Source organism: Buteo buteo, chromosome 5 (genome assembly GCF_964188355.1).
Source record: "Buteo buteo chromosome 5, bButBut1.hap1.1, whole genome shotgun sequence".
In the NCBI taxonomy this organism is placed as follows: domain Eukaryota; kingdom Metazoa; phylum Chordata; class Aves; order Accipitriformes; family Accipitridae; genus Buteo; species Buteo buteo.
Genome location: NC_134175.1, coordinates 11388419 through 11408259, shown reverse-complemented (window position 1 = coordinate 11408259; position 19841 = coordinate 11388419). Strand labels below are relative to the sequence as shown.

The window sequence follows — 19841 nt, the reverse complement described above, 5'->3', positions numbered from 1 at the left end:
TTCTGGTGACAGGAAACATCAGTAAAGACAGCGAGCCTTGAATATCCTTCTCCATCAAGACCATGGGGTTGCATCCGTGGCAAAGTCTGTTCTACAGTGGGAGCATGCACGTCCTCTCCTGGAGGAAGGCCCCCAAACAGCACTGCTGGAGGGTTGTTTTAGTTTTTAGTTGCTTTCCTTTAAAAAAATAAATCCAAGAAGAGGAGAAAACCTTCTTTGATTGGGTTGCTTCTCTCACCTTGACATGCCTGTTCTCTGAAAAGTAGCTAAAACTTTCCCCTTTGCCCTCTATGAAGTTATTAAACCTTTTACTGTTGTAGCTATGATGCCTGCTTCGATTCCCACTGGGCAAGGAACCTGGGCTCAAATAATACTAACCCACAGCTATTATTAGTTTGGTTTTTTTTTTGTTTTGTTTTGTTTTTTTTCCATGAAGCTCCAGTGAAGATGCTGAGATACATTTGTGTGGCCCCTGCTATCCTTTGGAAACAGCAGCAGCGCAGTAATACTGCACAGGCAAGGCTCCAAGAGCAGGCAGGAGTTATGGCTGCCTCCTTCTGCGGCATCAGCACGCCTCCCCAGGAAAGGAGCCAGGCCTGCAGCACAGAACTTCCAATTTCTTAAAAAAAAAAAAGAAAAAAAGAAAAAAAAATTTATTTGCTTTCAACAGATAACACTGGGGAGAATACTGGTTTCCTCTGGCACAGCAGGGGCATCTGCTTGGTAGGTAAGGATGCCCCAGCAGAGCAGCTCTGCTTGGCTCACATACACAGCCAATGGCTTGGATTAGACTTTCAAGAACTCAAGACATCTCACAACCAACGAAATAATCAAGAAAAAACTTTCAGCAGATCTGATGCTCCCCAAGTCCATCTTTTTTTCTTCCTTTTCTCCCCACTGCCCCTGGTTCTCCACTAAGAACATGAATGCGTCACAGGTCTCCAAGGTTGGGTATCAAAACCAAGAGATGTCCACAGCTGTTAACTGTGTCTGAAAATAGCGGTCAAAGCCCAGCCAGGGATATTCCCCACCAAAGAAGCAGCCACAGTTTAATAGCTTAAAAAAAATTAAAAAATCTATGGCAAAGTTTAACTGTAACTTCTGTTCAAAGCCAAGAGAAGCTCCAGCCAGGAGATCTGCTCTTGCGACCACATGGCAGCCATTTGATAGGTACTTCATGAGGACTAGAAATTGCTCCATTCCAGATTTAATAATTATGGATTGCACTTGTTATAAATTCTCCACTCTAAAAATAATTCTGGTCCAAACTGACTGCTGCATGACATTAAGTGAAGGCAAAAGCAATTCCTGGACAAATCTTTAAGTAAGAGCTTTCTAACGCCTCTCAGTTGATATTGATATAAAGCACACAACATCAGGCAGCTCGGCCACACATGTGAACCATTTTCATAGCACGCTCCTCCTCCTGAAATAACACTCACGGACAACAGCGTCACTCATTGCTCTCCTAGAAGAGGAAGGAAATACCTCTGGGCTTTAGGCAAAGGTTTTAAGCAATTGCTTATTATGACCTTCTTGCTTATTCGGGATGTCCAGAGTCTGACACCAGACACACCTCTGCTAGTTCTGCATGAAAAATGACAAAGCATTTATAGCAGTGACAGGCAGCACTGCAAGTGCTGCTGAGCTCCAGGACCATGTACCCCAGCATGCAACTCCCATCCATCTCCCCACCGCTAGCAGCTCCCACAACATAGGAGCTCCACACCCTGCTCCAGGCATGGTGCTGGCATGGGTCCTAGCCTGGGACAGCGAATGCTATGGGTGCCCCGGAGCTCCCTGGGAACAGACATTTGCCACGGGGCAGAAGCTGGTTTGAAGGGCAAAGGCTGGTGATGCCTACAATGGAGTAAGCAGCTTAGCACGGTTTTTGCCTCCCCTGCCCTCTAGCACTGCTGTCAGAGGCCGCTTTGAGTAATGGAAGAGGAACGGTGGGTTACTGGTCTAAATTACCATCAGCAGATCTTCCCTGCATCATGCCTGCCTTTGCTTTTTCAACTGAAGTCGTGTTAGTTTTGCACAACTATATTTGTAACTAAAGCAATGTACGTACATTTTCAAGCAATCTTGCCCAGCACTAACTCATTTCACATTAAAATAATCTGCTGCAAAGCTAAAGCTCTGTTTTAATTTCCTGGACAGTTGGGAACAAGCCGGGTCTTGCCTTTGCATAACGCTTTTTCTGAAGCGGGAGTTTTGATCTCCGCCGGTGAACGCAGACGCTTTGGGGACTGGCACCGTTCCCTTCATTTCCTACCATTTCCCTGTGTAACTCCAGCACCGCTCTTCAGCCAGCAAACCTCCCTGCAGCCCGTCACCGGCCGCAGCTGGCTGTCCATGTGCATGCATGCAAAATCGTCTAACACGCTGTATATCAAACTTCATCAAAGGGCCGTGGGACAAAGCAACAGCAGTTCCCTCCAACTTCCTTGCATTAAAAAGATTTTATAAAAGACCTTGATAAAACTAGTGTTTCCTGCTTTTTGATGTGTGGGTAAGTCGGAGAACATTATCATGATATCTGTGCAGCCTTACAGCCCACCTAGGAAAAGTGAGAACAGGTCCATCTTTAAGTATTTTAAAGCGCCTTATAGCTGTCCCGATTCAGTGATTAAAAAAAAATGTTTTTTTACCTTTAAGGATCAATATTCACTCTGCTAAATGAAACCACTCAGGCAGTTGACAACATCCAAGCTATCGTGAGTGCTGAGATCTCCCCAAAGCCTCGTGCTTCCAAACATGTTCGTGGCTTGGATCAAGTGCTTATTTATTGCACGCAGATCCTCACACCACATTGCAGTCACCCACCTGCATCGTAGGAGCATGTTAAGCAAGAGGAATGACAGCCTTCACCCGTTACTTCTGTCTCCCCTTCAAAGTGCATCCTGCCATTAGAGCCAGCTGCACCCAAAGGTGGATGGAGCTCGAGGAATTATTTGTGGTGACAACAGTGCCATCAGCTGTCAGCTTAAGAGAGATGGGTGCTGCAATAAGAACTCCATCGCTTCCATGCTGATGTAGCAGCTGGCTCCCGAGTTTACTGCTATCCCAAGGGCTGAGCGCAGGCTGGTGCGCTGAGAGCCTTACCAGAACTGCCTGGCCAAACACAAGGAGCAGATGCTCTCTGGACGCTTGGAGATGGGATGCTGGATGATTGAAGGAGATGCTTTTGATGAATCCCAGCTGTTTTACCCCTTGGACTGGTTAGTGAGGTTTCCCCAGGCACTGTCACCCTTCTCATGGAGTGTGGATACTACAAGACAGAGTGCTTCTACAACAGGCTGGAAGTCAAACATAGCTGATCTGCACCTCCACACACATCCAAGCTCCCTGCTCCACCTACCCAGAGCTGAGAAAGGCTGATGGTCACTGAACTGCAACTGTGAGTCAGAGCAAGTCTGCTGATGGCGGCTTACCACCATCCCCAGAAGTCAGCTCCCACTGGAAGCAGACCCAGAGCTGAAATACTGCTTGGCTTCTCTCTGCGGTGCTGCACCTTCAGGTGTTGACCACACGCCTGCCCCCAGCTCCTGCCCCAAGGGGTTCCTCAGCAAAGGGTGATGATGAGAGACCCCACTTGTGCTCTCCAAGGTGGGTGAAAGCTTTAGGAGGAACATCCTTCTTTCACCATCTGACAGGCAGGCAGATGTCTTGTGGAAGAGAGTGCTGCCTTCAGAGGTCATCTCAGCAGCCTCCTCGTGTCTTACTGTGGCCTTCTGAGATTTGCTCGTTTCCACAAGGTACTGAGGGGGGGATCTCTTAATTTAAGAGAGAGCCTAAAAAAATTCAAACATGCTAGCCAAGCCATTAATGCTGCCTGAGGTTTCACAGCCACCCCCAACTTCAAATCGGTGTGGTTGCCTTCCCCCAAGGCTGAAATTTTTAGCTATATGTAGCCTAAGGAATCACACTGCGCTGTTGTTTTAATTCATGCTACCAATCCTCAACGATTGTTTTGAGCAGCTCCAGAACCCCTGCTATACCAGGATACCCGCAGCAGATACTGAGAGGGGCCATGCCTGGGGCTGCAGGCTGACCAGGCACCTGCTTCTCTAAGTGAAGTAGAAAACTGATGCAAGGCAGTTTTGCAGTCTACCGTGCCCATCCAAGACTCAACCATTTGGACTGTATGTGGAGAAGAGGTGTCCAAAAAAGACCAGTGAACCAGAACGAGGAAGGCCTGATCCAAACTAACCAGTTACTCATACTCAAAAGCCCACAAATTTTATAGAAATACGCTTCTTGAACAGATGTGTATGCAAAGGTACATAATAGATGCATAAGAGCCCCAGTCCGGAATTTTGCTGCTGCTAACTGATTTCTGTATTTCCTTGCTGCCATACTTCTGCAGTACACAACCCTGAACTCCCCGAGCCCAAAGACATGTCAAATGCCACCACTCTGGATTTTTTAATTATCAACCATGTTGGAAGAAATGTAAGTGTAAGCTGCTCATTTGGTGCCAGCTACAGCGGATGCTGATAGCCAGGCTGCATCAAGGAGGATGGGCATAGGGAATCTGAATAATTTCTTCCTTAATCCCACTAACACTAAAAGTGGGAGAGGGAAAAAAGGCAGAAAAGCTGAAGTATCTGAAGTTTCCTCTGTAAGAAAATACTCTGACCTCCCCAGCAACCAAAAACTAGATTTCCTTGGTGTACTCCTCTGTCTTGTTCTTATCTTGCAATCACACACCCGGGCCTTTCTGGCCAACTTCTGTGACACAGCTGAGGCTTTTCCAACAGAGCAATAGACAGAACAGAGCAAAAGATAGAAAATCCAACATCAAGGAAAAAATACAATTGAAAACAATATCAAGCAAGCCACCCAATGCAGCAGGCACAAGCTGCAGTACTAGAGAGGGGGTCTGCAAAGAAAAAGGAAGGCTTGGACAACGACTTCAGAAAGAAATTAAACTTGTTATTATTAGTTATTTTCCAAAGAGCACCAAGCAAACTATTTGGATAAAGAATAAACCCAAATTCAATTCTTAGCTACTTCAATCCTTATAATACGGATTGCCAAACACAGGTAGTTTTTAAACAAATAAAGCTCTTTAAATCAACATGTGTCAAAAGGACTGAAAACGATGACAAAAATTTGGTGGATTGACTGTTTTGGAGGATGAGATGCCCAAATTCAAGGAGGGGGTGGGTGGGGGTGGGGGGGTTGGCGCCAGCGGACAATGGAGGTCACAGCCCCTGGTTCCCTGGTTTTGCCTGTCTTTGTACCTCATTTCCCAGCAAAGCAGAAACACACGCTTCGGAGGCATCGCAAATGGCGGTCAGGTCGTGGCCTCCTTCGAGGGCCAGGACGACGCGACCCCCGGCCAGGCCCATCAGCTGCTTCGTCAGGTACCCGAAGCCTGTAACGAGGGAAAAGAGGAAATGCAGGAGAAGGGCAAAGGTTGCGGCTGGAATCAGGCTCCTGGCGAAGAATCAAAGAATTATAGAAAGGAATTACATCATATTAGAAAACCACAAGGGATCTGAAAGGACTCAACGCATAATATAAGCCAGGTTGGATTTTAATACGCTCATTGCAGAATTCCAGCCACGGTTTCCCGCTGGACCGGCTCAGCTGTGCGCGCCGCGGGACAGATCCATATCTCTCCTACGAGCGCTATGTTGGAGTTTATCCCAGGTGTGAGACACCGCTGTCCTCCGTACCAGCCCTCAGCCCCCTGAATTAAATATAGCAGTGAGTATCTCCTTTGGAAAGAAGGAAAGAGGGTGGAAGAAGGCGGCTTTTACCCCCCTGCTGTGGAAGATGCAAAGTCAGAGCAGTCATGGGGGAGGGAGGAGGGGAAGGGGAAATCAGTAAAATTGGTGCTGGTGCTTTCAGTTGCGATAGCAGCATCAGAGTGCCCCAGAGATATTTGACATCTAGTTCTTAACAGACGTTTCTTCCCATATATAATATGCTATAAAAATTCCTGGGGCACCAGGGACTTTGATCATCTGACACACAATACATTTCTAACCTTTAAACAAAACAGAACCAAGCTGCGAGGATTTAAAAAACATGTCCTCAAAGCAACCTTCCCCCTCAAAAAAAAAAAAAAAAAAAAAAATCCAAACAAAAGAAAATCCATGGCATTTCTACCCTCTATCCACGCTCCCTGCTTTCTGTTTTGCAGTGACCCCCGCAAGCGCCTTTGCAAATTGGCAAATTAACAGCCAGATAAAAAGATTCACGGCTGATCCCATAACCGTTTTGTGAGAGTAGCAGAGCATGAGAAATTCAACAAGCAGGTAAACAAGACCTTCTCATTACAAAGTGTTTCTGGATATCTTAAATAACTTGTCTCTTGTAAATCTATTTCACTTTATTCTTATATAAAGTTTATAGGTTCAGCTACCTTACAAGGTTCTGAAGTTCACTGTAGAGAGTAAGTTCCCTGGCTGAAACAAACTCTTAAAAAATAGTAATAAAATCCTTTTGCAAGAAAAACTGTCTTCTCGATTGACTTGAATGAAACAGTGCCAGATAAACCCAGCATTACCAAGGCGGGGGGGATTTCAGTCTATCTCCTGTGCAATGCAAAACATCATGGATCCAAAGCAAAAAGGAGGTTCTTGCAGGCCCATATAATTGCTTCAAAGGTGGAGAACAAAAATATTCAGCTCAAATTTTTAATAAGGTATCCTGGAGGAAGAAATGGACTTCTACTAGCACTCAGAGCAAGGTACACTGTTTACATCTGGCATTGCCTCTTTCTGCAATTTTGCATTACAACAAGCATAACTCTCTAGTTCAGCAGCCGTCTTCTGCAGAGATGTGACTACAAACGAATTTGTAACTTCCTTACATAATTTAGTTGCACTCAAAATTGAAATATGCAATGCTTCAAGAAAACGAGGGCTTTAGCCAGACCAATATGTATATGGTTCAGTCACAAAACACATGAAAATTCAAAGAAAAAGGCTGAAAAGTTTGCCATTGAAATGCAAGATCTGAAGATAGACCCCAAAATGTAAAACCTGCAAATACTGTACTTTAGTCCCTAGGACAGCAGCAATTTACACCAGTTTTGGATCTCTGCTCTTGTAAATCCACAACTTACATTTTGCTGATAGATTATATCCTCCAAGAGGTGTGGGATGGCCTTCCACCGCATCGAAACCAGATGACACCAGCACAACATCTGGGGCAAATTCATTGGCAATGGGCATTACTACCGTTCTGCAACAAAAATTTAACAACGGCAGACACGTTACTTTGGCTCTTGCACAAATGCAGGAACGCTTAAGCCATCTTGAACAAACCCGTTATAAAACCTTGTAGTTTTCCACAGTAGAGAAGCCCATCTCCTATTTTCTTACAAGGTGAAAGCCTGGCTGGTAGAACACCTTGCACCGCCACACAGTAGTTTTAAAGTCAATCTCATGTTATTTTTTCCAGCAAGGTCTGTTAATTCCTCCATCAACAGCCTCAAGTTTTGATGAAGGAAGTAAGTTGCCATATGTTGTGTTTCCCATTTGTGATCCTATCTTGCTTTAAACACAGGGCACGTGGGGATAAGGAGGAAATAAGGGGGCATCTGGCATAGGCTGCAAAACCACCTGGAAAACCTCTCTTGATGGCAACCTCGGTTTGTGGCACTTGTTTCCATGTGCTCCTTCAAAATATCTCCTTTAGCCTCTGCAGCATCTGCAAAGCTGTTTATTTTTTCCTTGCTGCACTTCTCATTTACCACAATAAAAGGCTGGGAATGTCGCACAGGGCAAAAAGTTTTAATATGCAAATATCCCACCCAAATACACCTCTCCAAACTCCAGTTCCTCATCATTTGACATTTTGTTCGCTAGAATATGGAATGAATTGCTTAGCATCCATAAACTACTGCCTGTTAAAGCCAGTATTTAATTGAAACAAGAGGTCTGTGTCTGTGGTTCCTCAGCAAAAGGCCTTCTCCCTCTATTTTCTCTCTCCAATCTACTCGATTTCTGTTCAAAACCTACATGAGGTTGCAAACACCCCATTTCCCATGTCAAGATGCCAATTAAGCAAAACTGGAAAGTTGAGCAGAGAGCAAGTAGTTGCTTCTTTGTCTAACAGCTCCAGCACAAACATGGCAGAACTGAAATTAAAGCAAGGAAAAAAGTCAAAGCAACGAAGCTTCTTAATAAACATGATGCCAACACCCATGATCTTTTCTAATTGTGCAAGCCCGTCGCAAGCACTCTTGGATGAACACCTTCCTGTGCCTTCAGTTCACGCCGGGGTATCCACATTCATGGGCTTGAAAGTTGTGGAACTAGTGGAAAAGCAAGGATTTGCACAGAGGTTGCCCTTTATATAGAGTAGTATTTTCCAAATTATGTTCTTTTTTCCATAATAAATTTACACACTGAATCTTGGATGTATACCTAGGGCAACCTGACCAATGCCATCTGTTGCTGGTATTGAAGATGGCAGTATTTCCCTGTTTCCCCATCCTAGGAACAGCTACTGGCAAGGTTAACTTTCTAAAGCAGGAATTGAAGTTATTCATATACCAAAGCATGAACCTGTAAATATCTTTGCATACATGAGAACTTCACTTTTATTGAGTATACTTGTTATGTGATGCTCCGAAAAACAGAAAGAGCCCAGAAAGGTCTGTTCAGTGCTGAGATTGCTCAAGTGCTATCAAGACACCCATAAAAATTCACATCTCTTGCTACAGTGATGTTAAACAGCCACAAGACACCTTCTAGTGTCAGCAGCTTGTATTAGCCCCAACACCGATCAGAGCTCGTGCCATTTTGCCCTCCACAGAGTTTATTTTTAATGGAGTATTAACATCTACCATCCAATGAGACACTTCCAGAGTCGGTCCAAACCATCAAGCAGCTTCCATTGCCACCACTGAGCAGAATCCCTGCAGGGAGGGACGCCGGGCACTTTGCAGGTCTGGTCAAGGCAATCAGACACGATGTAGTAAAAAAAAAAAAAAAAAAGCCTTCTAGCTTTAATTTTTTGGCAGCTAATTACTGCAGTAACCTAACAGCCTCCTGCAATCTTCCCGCCTGCCAGTCTCTGCACACAGACATGGAAACCTACGCAAAAAGGATCTTATTTTCCTTTAATTCTTACAAAATCCAGAAGAGGAATTTTAATTTTTCCCTCAAACGACATGATTGCTGTATACATTTTGTCCTCAGGGAGATGATTACATAAGGAAGACAAAATAGCACAGTTTTTGCTGATGACTTTACAGTTGACAAAAATCTGTTTAGTGAAACCCACAGACATTTTAAGTAGAAACCACCTCCTTTACAAAGGACTAAAGCAGCAGTTTCGAAGCAAGTGCATGTGGCGGAGGTTTTTTTCCCCCCTGAGCTTTGAAGTACTGCTGAGCTCTTTAATTTCTAACCAAAGGAAAACTGCTAAAATCATCAGATTTCTTCCCTGCCCCCCCCCAAGTTATGATGGCATGGGAGCTGCTAGTACCTTAACCGATGTGTGGGATCACCATAAGCTGCCTGCAGAGCAAGCCCAAACCCCAAGCTGTGGGTATGGTCTGTCAGCACCGAGCAACCCACGCGACCCCAAATCGGTAACAATTTCTTGCCCACGGGATGGCTCATCCACTGATGCCAAAGCACGAATGCACCCCAGGCACAGGGGCAGCCGGCGAGCAGCGCGATGGTGCTGGTGATGCTTGGCTGAAGGTCCCCGCACAGGGACAGTGGTTCGAAGATACCCTCTAGAGGCACAGCCAACTCTGAGAGTTAACTGTGAACCCTGTCTGTATAAATTTGAGGAGAGAAAAAGCAGCGATTGCCGGTTAAAAGTAAATCAATCGGTATCTGACAATAGAAGAAGCTGTTTTGAGGATGTCCAGAGTTTTCTCCAGTGCAGGATGGGGTGACCTTACAGCCACAGCTGGTTACCCCAGCAAGTACCTTCAACTCTGAGCAATTATTAGTGGTGCTCTGTATGCACAGTAAATTTTTATGAGGTCTCTTAGAGTTTAAGAAACACGTGTTGCAGGTCCCCTGGCTCCATCCAAGAGGAGCCAGGAGGACAGACAGTCTGTGCCCATGGGATCGGTGCCGCATGCCCGTCCTGGACAGAGGCTGCTTGGGAGCTGTGCGTGTTCAGGGGCAGTCAGAGGAGAAGTGTAAGATGACAGGGTGTCAAAAAAATAAGCTAATAATGCTTTCAGTACCTTGACTGTCACAAACCCATCCAAACTCAAGAGCACCCTCAAATCCAGACTTGAATCCTTTCCTTCGCCTGTGATCCCTACTCAAACTCTCAAGGGCTGCTCTTGCTTCAGACTTTCTCCTAATTCCAGTATTATACCAGTACTCCAAAGCCTCAGTCCCAGCTCTATCTGATGCTTACCATGTACGTAAGCAGCTATATCTGTGGCCATAAAACTTGACCCAGGAGGACCAAAGCCATCCTGCCTCTCAGCACTCCCTCCCTCGTTTTTCTTTTTTTTTTTTTTTACAATTAAAAAGAGACTCATGAAAATTTAAGACCCAAGCAAATGAACTGCTTTCAAATGATGTATTTCTGAGATTTCATCTGTGGGCAGCGTTTCAGGCACATCTAACCCAGTCTTTTGTTTTTTCATTTTTTCTTGTGCACAGGTGAAAACAGCCTCTTTGCACAGATCCATCACAGTAAAGCTAAGTCCCCAAGAGAAAGCAACAATCAAACTGCAAACAAACCTATGGCTTTGCCCTGGTGATAATACTATAAAAAAAGCCAGAAATTCAAACTAGTATCTGAAACTACTACTGGCCTGCAGAGTTATTCACCGAGGAACAAAAGGATTTGTAACACTGAATATTCATTCAAGCCATATAGAATTTTTTAAAATACAAGGGTTACCTTTAAATTTCCCAAATTTTAGAGGGTTGTTTTTCTTGCTTAAAATAAACTAAATCCTTTGATTTGACTCTGATTACAGCTAAGCTGAACAGCTATGCATTAATCAAATCTGATGGCTGCAAACAGTAAAAACTACCTATCATGTTCTGCAATCTTTGAGGGGAGAGAAAAAAAATAAATACAATTTTACATCTATTTGCCAGAAGACTGGATAATTTTTAGTCTGTTACTAGCCAATTTACCAATTAAACACCTAATAAATGACAGGCAGTTTAAACAATCCTACAGAGGATTTTTTTTAAATGCTTAATTGCAGCAAGCAAATTGGTGAAACAGAAGGCTGAGCACTTTCTTCAGAGACTTTTTCCTACTGTTGGCCAGAGAGAGAGAGAGATGCCTAGCAAAACATTATCTGCTGCTCCTAAGCTAATCAGCCTCCTGAAGACTCCAGTCTTTGTTTCTTCAAGCAGCCATCTCCACGGTCATTTACTACGTCAAAAGGGATTAGGAGTTTGGGGACGAAATCAGCGTCGGGAGAGCATGAAATCTAAAATACAGAAACAACCATTCCAGGCAAAACATCATCATCTTCCCCCCCCTCCCTCTTACTCAGTCCTGAAATGGTTTATGGATCGAAGGAAAAAACAAAATCCCCCCCAAATTGGCTCCTGAACTCATTTAACACTTTCCGAGAAAGGCAGGAGGAGAGACCTTCCAAATACTTTTGCTTCTGGTTTAGGTGTTTTACATAAAAATAAAACTAACTGGAATCAAACTGTATATGGAGCTGCAATTGTGGAGGAGACCTCAGGGTAGGGAAAAAAAATTGTATGAGACAACACAACTGCTAGAATCATCAGGAAAACTTTCTTACAGTAAATTCAGAGGAAAACTCCTGCGGACAATACAATCTAATTTCACTAAGTAATTGCTGTTCTCGTGTAATAAGGAACCAGCTGCAGTCTTCACATTTTTTCTGGAGGTCTCTTAGCCGGGTTTGCACACTCTGCTTTTGAAAACATCATGAGGATTTATAGAAGCAAACATGATTTCTGCTTGCATAACAAGTCAGGGAACAACAGACCCTGGTAAAAAAAAAACCAACCCACAACCCTGAATTTTACAAGTGTTTGTTTCTATAACTACAGAATAACAGCGATGAATACCAATAACATTTTGATGAGTTAAGGACTTTTAAAATTATATGCCCTGCATTTTTCACATTAGAGTTTAATACATTTCTGCCTAATCTGTGAAATCTGTATTGCCCACATATTTTGGTGGTGAGTTCAACCGTGGGACCTTCGCCCAGCGAACGGTCAGCTAAATTATAATGTCATGCTGTCTCGGGCAGGCAGAGCCGCTGCTACGATGGGGTGGAGGAGCGCCAAGCTCGCAACAAACTCCCCAAATCCCTTTTGCACATCTTATTAGTGACTGGGGTGACTCCACCCTGCCCCCCCCCCCCCCCCAAAATACAGCAATCATGATATCACCCCAACCTCCAGACGGGGCAGCCGGTGATTTCAGCCCTCGGTTATGAAGACAATAAGCGACAAAGTGCACGGCAAGACTGCTCTTCGCTTCACATTTTTAACTCTTGTTCTCACTTTTGAAATGGCTCGGCAGTATTAATAAATACTAAGAGGTCAGGCTACCCTGTCCAACCTACTGATGCAAGTTACTGTCCTTTCTTCAGAACAAGTAAAATGACACTGAAACAGGTTTTCAGTGCGGGGATGATAGGTTTCATTTGGATTTATTTATTCACTCATCAGAAGACTAATTTATGAGGACAATTATCTCAGTTATTATTTCATTAGAGCACATGCTTTTATCAAATCCATACACCAGCTTATCCTGAAATAGAACAAAAAAAAAAAAAAGAAAAAAGAAAAGCATGTTGCTTATTTTTCTTTTGCTTGTTTTACATAGAAAGAGGTCTTGCTTCCCTAAAAGCAGACAAGCATGCGAAGAGTTAAGGCTAAAAAAAAAAAAAAAAAAAAAGAAGAAAAAGTATATCAGTATCTTTGCCTAGCTCAAAGGATTTCCACTGATTCCTCTACAGACTTCAAAGCCTCACAGTTTGGCATTTGGACTGGTTTGAATTAAAGCTCAGTTCTCCACTGTGAGTTTCCAAGTTCATGGTGAAAATGCCTGCTGCTTCTGGAGTTCATTATGGCCAATTTTCTTATCTTTTCTTCATCTTAGGTTTGATCCCCAGCAAATGCAACGTGGCATTCGATGGGGTGGAATAACAAGGTGCTGCCTTGAAGGCATGCATTGTCTCAAGGGGCTAACACAAGAAAAGAAGAAGAAAAAAAAAGGATATATGACCCATTCCCTTCACTTTCTAACTCTCAGAGGACTATAAATTGCAAACTTCAAAGCGTTATTTTACATTAAAATCAATAGAAAAATTCAGGGAAAAAAAAATGTTTTTCAAAGAAGCTGGTTAAGATTTAAAAAGGTCACTTGATAATGTATTATCATGACCAAACTTGGCATTAGATAAAAAAAAGCTTCCAATTTAACTTATTGACTGAAGGTGTGCACATGGGGCAGACTACAGGAGGTGCTACCAAGGAGGATGAGTCACAACATCCCTTGGCTTCCCAAAACCCCACCAAAATAAGGGCTGTGGCTTGCTCCAAAATATGTTCCCCAAATAGCTCCAGTCTCTGGGCAAAAAGACAGCAGTGCCTATTAAGGAATGGCTGGCAAAGGTCCTCCTGTGCAGACTGAGCAATTTTCCAGGAGCCTTGAAACTCAATTAATATTTAATAGCAAGTATGTCACTCCGTCATGAGCTACAAGTTCTCTTTGTAATGAAGAGATCAGTCTTGTTGACTGCTGGGATAAACAGACTTCCACTTTGGAGGAAAGTGCTGCTTTCCTGTAACAGGAATAAAACATAGAGACAAATGACAGTTATTTGACTGGATGTTATTTTAAATTGTATACATTCTTTGAAGGCTTTTTAATGGCAGGCTGAAGAGTGAAAGCTCTCAGTAAACTGCTCAGTATAATGGAATACAAATACGCACACAGGGAACAACAGAAAATAATGCTCCCAGATTTAACGCTATTCCATGAAGGCGATAGTCCATCTGCCTGTCGCCAGAGATGCATCTCATGTTTTGGCAACTGTGTGTCTCCCTGAACTTATGTGGGGTGGTTGCCAGAAGTGTGCTAAACCTGGTTTGAGGACAGAAAACCCACTTCAACCCATAATTGTGAAAAACGGTGCCAATTGAAGAGGATGGACCCACAGCATGGGAGAGGCAGGGGGTGCAACAGGACAGTCTCTAAGAAAAATAAAGCCTATATATATGACAGGTCAGAGAATTATATTTGTACTCCTGGAAAGAGTATCAGAAAGGAAACCATGGTCTCACACTGGCCTCTATTCACTACTGGATTACTTACAAGTTCCCCTCTCCCCAGAGATCCACCTTCATTTCACCTTGTTATTCCGTTGCTTCTTTAGTCAATTTTATCCTGTTCTCTGCAGCTCTGGGAGGCAAATGCATCACTCCAGGCTTGCAGAAGTCCCCAAAACACCAATGATGTACAATCGCCCTGTTGGGTTATTTTGCCCATTAGCTGCTCAAAGCAGCAAGGTGACGTTCGACCCATACTTTTGCAGTGCTCCCGTAGCAACCCTGCTCAGAGAGACCACAACCTGGGTGCGCGTGACCGTAGATAAACTAACGTGTGTTTTGCTTCACGCATCTCTTCCGATAATGCTGATAGGAGGAAAGTAAGGATCAGATCAAACAATTCCCTGCAGTTACCTCCCTGCGATCCTCAGATAGCATACGCTTCTGCGAGCAGGACAATAAGACCCAGCAGGACATGAACAAGTCAGTCAACAACTGGCTTCATCCCCTACTCCATTTGGAGACTCAAATGTTGCCATTTTTTTTGAGCATGCTTGAACATGCTTGTAAAACCCAGCACAGTAGTTTGTAACTGGCTTTACTATTACTGCTAATCAAGGAGGATATCCCAGCAACACATTAATTCAACTCCACATCTTTGCTTACCTTCATTCACACTCTGACAGTGAGTGATGAGTAACACTTATTTAAGAGATGGTTGTATTTTTATTCATAACACACAACATGCTGCTTCTGAGGAGAAACCAGAACCCAGTAAGAAAAGCACAAACCCCACAGTTCAGTCATTTCAATTTCCAGTTGGTTGGTATAGGCATATTCGATATCTTGGGTGAATACTAATAAAATCTAAAGCTTATCAAAACAAGCCCACGTCCCTTTGCTAGGTACACTTGGGAGTGAGCTATGGTGCGAGTCATGAGCAGAGCTCTTGCAGGAGAGGGACTGCATGGCTAACTCACTCAGAAGTTGGGTACAATCGTCTGCAGTGCAGTAATGATGTCTCGAGCCTTGGGGCAGCTGCACTCCCAAGTTTCAACTCATGATGACCTTTTAACAAGTTTTTCTGGGTTCCCCTCCCCATCCAGGTGCATTTACCCACAGAAGCACTCACCCCAAAGAGGTAAAAAATTTTTTAGCCAAAACTGGAAGACCTTACTCATATCAGTTGACATTTTACATTCATGCATCAATCAGTGCTGAGCAGCGAGTATGTCAATCCCCTAATGTCACAGCCACACTTCTTATGGCCAGAAATACCCTATTTACTTAATTCAGTTTTATTTTTAGTATGGTACTCAAAAAGTAACTGCAACTAGATGTAAATCTTGTATTTCTAAACTTAGCAAGAGAGAAGCTCAAGATTAAGGAGGACTGCACGAGGAAAAAGAAACCCAGTTTAGGTGAAAAATACGTTTGTAAGAGGAAAACTTCAATATTACCTGAAAGCAGTTAAGTATTCTGTGTCTCCCATCGGTGGATCAAGGCCACCAGTAAAGGCCATGTTAACGTTGAAACCAACTCCTGCTCCTGTGCCAACCTGAAAAGGGGAGATGGTACTCTTAATTACACATACAGAAACAGCAAACTCTGGCAACACACCTCTGCTGTCTTAATATTCTTCCAGCTGAATATGGATTTTGATTCAATAGCTTGGTGGTAGTGAGGTTAATTTTTCCCTCTAAAGAAAGCTGGTCCCCAAAACAAGAGTGAAAATAAAGCTCCTACATGATCTGATCTTTATGGGAGTTGTGCACCAGTGGCATTTGACTGCTGCTCACCCAAAACCCACCTCTTCATCAACTGGATCCTCTTCCTCTTTTGCAGGAGAGTCTGTTATATGCAATACCCTTCCTTAATTCGTTTTTAGTTTTATTCAGAAGCATATTTTATATTTCATTCCAGTTGCAACTGGGGGGGAAAACCCATAGTTTTAATCAGAGCGAGCTCCCCCTCTGCTGGGGAAAAATATGATTCGCAGAGAAGAGATTTTTGCTGCTTGAGGGACACATGGGTGGTAAATGTAAGTACATCCCCATCCTTGCATGCACTGCAAACATCCCCATCTGCATTGACTGCAAATGCCTGAGAAAGGGGAAACCTGAAAAATAAACCAGGGTTTTCTAGTAATTCATTTGCCAAGAAGCAGGGCCATGTTTTTCCCACCCATATCGAAATCCAAAAGCCTGTGTTCAGTCCCTTCGTCAAGCAGGGACCTCATAGCTGCCTGAGCATGGTGGCCGTGAGGACGGGCTGTGGGTCTATAGGGACAGCAAGGGAGCCAGGCAGTATCTGCTGCCACTGGCCACTGGGAGCTCCACACAGGGCTCTGAGCTCCTACACACACAGTTAGTTTTTTGTGGGATTTTTTTAGGTCTCTGCATATGAAAAAAAAAAAAAATTTAAAATTAATGTGTTATACAATACACAGCCAGATAATTCAGGCTAGATAAAGCTGCAGGGCTTTTATTGCACATTACTCCTTGTATTGGTGCAAATACAGCTGGTAGAAAAACACAGGGGGTTCATCCATCCATAGTGGGTTATTTATCCACCTGTGGCTTTGAATTTATTTTGTATTTAAAGCAGAAACATTCACTGCAACAGTAGCGCACAAACAGGGCAATGAAGCATTATCACATTATGTTTAAGTTTCTTTAGAAATTGAAATGGAAACATCCATGTTTGCTGAATGGGAAAATGTAAAATTGACAGGGTAAGAACTCTAGGAGTTTCCAGATGTAATTTGGAGTGCCTCAGAGCACACAAAATGAAGTATTTTATGAAATTTCCCTTTGATAAATCACTCTGGAAGGACAGTATTTCCTGCCAACCTAGAGGGAAAGGAAGGACGCGACTGATGTAGGAGCATCCACCCAGAGTTCAGGGAGAAAGGTGTCCCAGCTTCGTTGGCCCAGCCCTTCTGCTGCAGGCTCTGAGGACACCACCAGGAACCGGTGGCTTTGGTCCAGCAGCATCAGCAACTGCTGCTCAAATCCCACCGTCGGGGCCGTGCAATGTGAACACAGCAGTGGTGGTGAGCAACGCCTCGGCAGGCCCAGGAGAAAGGGAGATGGAGGGGCTCCAAGGCTGTGCCAGGAAACCCCAGCGCTGGGGACACAGCCACGGACAACCTGTTCCTCCTGCATCTAAGAAACAATTTGTGCCTGTAAGGGGGAAATCCTGAAAAGTACATGGAGTGCTGGGACAGCTGGCAAAGGGCTCCTCTGGAACAGGTTGTCCCGTAAGGGCTGGAGAACCTAATTGCATTGACCGATTTTCTGCTCCTTAGCCAAGGTATGTGCTTTCCTGCCAGCTCACAGGGCAGGACACAATGCCTGCGGCTGTTAGGACTTGGATGAGAAGGCACCAAACACAAAAGCCAGGCGATACATTCCCAAAGGGGCACTAACGAACACGAGTGTGGGAGCGGTGGCAGGAGCTTCTCTCCAAGCCTTGCCTGGCAGAGGCTCCCTGAGATTTTGGGGGGCACCTGAATCCCAGCCCCAAGCAGTCCTGTCAGACACGGACGGATGCTGTGCTGACCCATGCTCTTACCTCGTCGGGAGCACCACTGCCTGGAAAGAAGTTCCCATCATCATAGCGATGTAGTGAAATATAAAGAACATTAGGATCATTGTAGAAAGCTTGCTGAGTACCATTCCCATGGTGAACATCCTTCAGGGACAGAGATTGCATTATATGAGGCAGGTTAGTACCTTAGTAAAAACGCACATTAAAGCCATCAACTTGGGATTCGGAGGGTTTTTCTTTGCTGTTGTGCTTTGTTTTCTGCGCTTCTCTGATCTAGCTGAAGCAGTTTATTACAAATGAGAGTAATCTGCTTTGCACAGCTAGCTTCAGGTTACACTCCTTTAACACATGGGATAAAAGAGGGTAAACACAATCTCAAGCGTATATCAAAACTGAGGACAGGACCAATTTACTTGGATGGGGAGAACTGGGTTCGTACCTAATCATGGGGGGTGGAAAGACTATATTAGTCACCCCAAATTTGCATCTTTAATCTGTCTGTGGGATGACCCCTGACACAAGTGCCCAGCAAAGTTGCGTTGGACCCAACAAGGTTACACGACACAAACCCATTACTCGCATCCCCTATTGCATTGCTACTTGGTGCAGAAATGCAGTCTGTAACAGGATGGGTATTCAAAATGGCCCTTCCTGACATGCAAAACAGTTGGAGGGAAGTGAGGAAAAGGATGTCCATCCAGTAGGTCAAAAAGACAAATACATCCATTTTAACTTGTGGGTCTAGCCCATGGGAGATTTGTGGCAATATAACCAAAACTCTTGGCCGATATCCAGCAACTCAAATGCCTTCACATCCACATAAATACATTTTTAAATCTATTAAAAAAATATATATCTATCAGCCTCATTTTTAAATCTATAAATCGCCACAGCAAAATCCCCCCAAAGCTCTTTCTCAACTCTGCTGTGCTGTCTGCTGAGTATTTCACTGTCTTGTTCTAATTTAGAGATCACTTTTGACTGCCTGCCCACTCGCCCGCAGGCTGCGCTGGCCCAGAGGCAGGACATTGAGACCATCCAGACCAATGGTCAAGCCATGCCACACAGCCTGTCCCTCTCAGTAACTGGCCCTCACATCTTGAAAAGAAATCTGGGATGGATCATAACAGTTAAGGTCAAAACCTTCAGAAAAAAAAAACCCAACAAAAGCCAGCACAGTTTGCAGTTACCCATCCTTGAGACTGTGTTATGTGCTTGTTTTAGAAAGCAACTACTTATTAATTATAATTTTATTCTGAAAACTATGGACCCTTTAAGAAATTTTTCTTTTATTAAGACACTGTAATGAAAAAACATCAAACTAAAAAACAAATTTTGGCTTGCAGACCACAGGCAACATTTTTTTCACTGACACAGCCAGGGTTGCCCTTACAAGGAAAAAAAAAACCCTGAAAACTTTCCACCTGCTCTCCTAAAGGGTAAGAACCGGCATTTACTCACCCAGTCCACTATAAGGATTTTGCTAACATTCAGCCTCTGCTGGAGCAGCTTGGCTGCGATTGCCACGGAGTTAAAATAGCAGAAACCCCTGGAGGTGATGAGAGGGAGGAGAGAGGAAAAGGTGTTAATTATAGGTTTCCTTGGTCCCAATGCATCTATTATCTAGATATAACACAGCAGGAAGAAATTTCTTCTGTTCTCACTCTTCTTTCCTCCCTAGAAGATGCACGTGTGCTCAATTAGACACACAAACCAGCCATGCAGCAGCAAGGGTCCTGCAGTCTCTCTGGAAAGGCAGAACGTTTCACACTTGCCCAAAGCCACTGCAATGAGATGTTGCTCGGTGCCAGCTGCCCATGAGACCTCCAGCGCTGCATGTGAGGAAAGGGGACAGAAGCAGACAGGGAGAGCATGTGTTGAGGGGGAAAGGAAGGGAAAGGACCCAGGGCTGGAGCCGACACGCTCAGAGAGGCCTCAAAACACTGGGTTGAGGGGAACTCAACAGCAAGCACTCATCTCCCACCAAAGAGCGCTGAAGCACCCAAGACAAGAAACTTCAGCACATGTTAAGCCAGATATACAAAGCCAACA

At 44.1% G+C, this 19841-nt stretch overlaps 1 protein-coding gene across 10 annotated transcripts in view; it reads right to left on the bottom strand.

Annotated features, from left to right (window-relative positions):
• Window positions 1–19841, bottom strand: part of HDAC4 (histone deacetylase 4) — a 263373-nt gene that overhangs the window by 8368 nt on the left and 235164 nt on the right. For all 10 annotated transcript variants that reach the window (XM_075027809.1, XM_075027810.1, XM_075027813.1 and 7 more), the window contains 5 exons: window positions 19251–19338; window positions 17814–17933; window positions 15698–15795; window positions 7088–7206; window positions 5253–5386 (listed from right to left, as the gene is read on the bottom strand). In XM_075027809.1, coding sequence (XP_074883910.1) covers window positions 5253–5386; window positions 7088–7206; window positions 15698–15795; window positions 17814–17933; window positions 19251–19338 — 559 coding nt within the window. The remainder of the gene's footprint in view (window positions 1–5252; window positions 5387–7087; window positions 7207–15697; window positions 15796–17813; window positions 17934–19250; window positions 19339–19841) is intronic.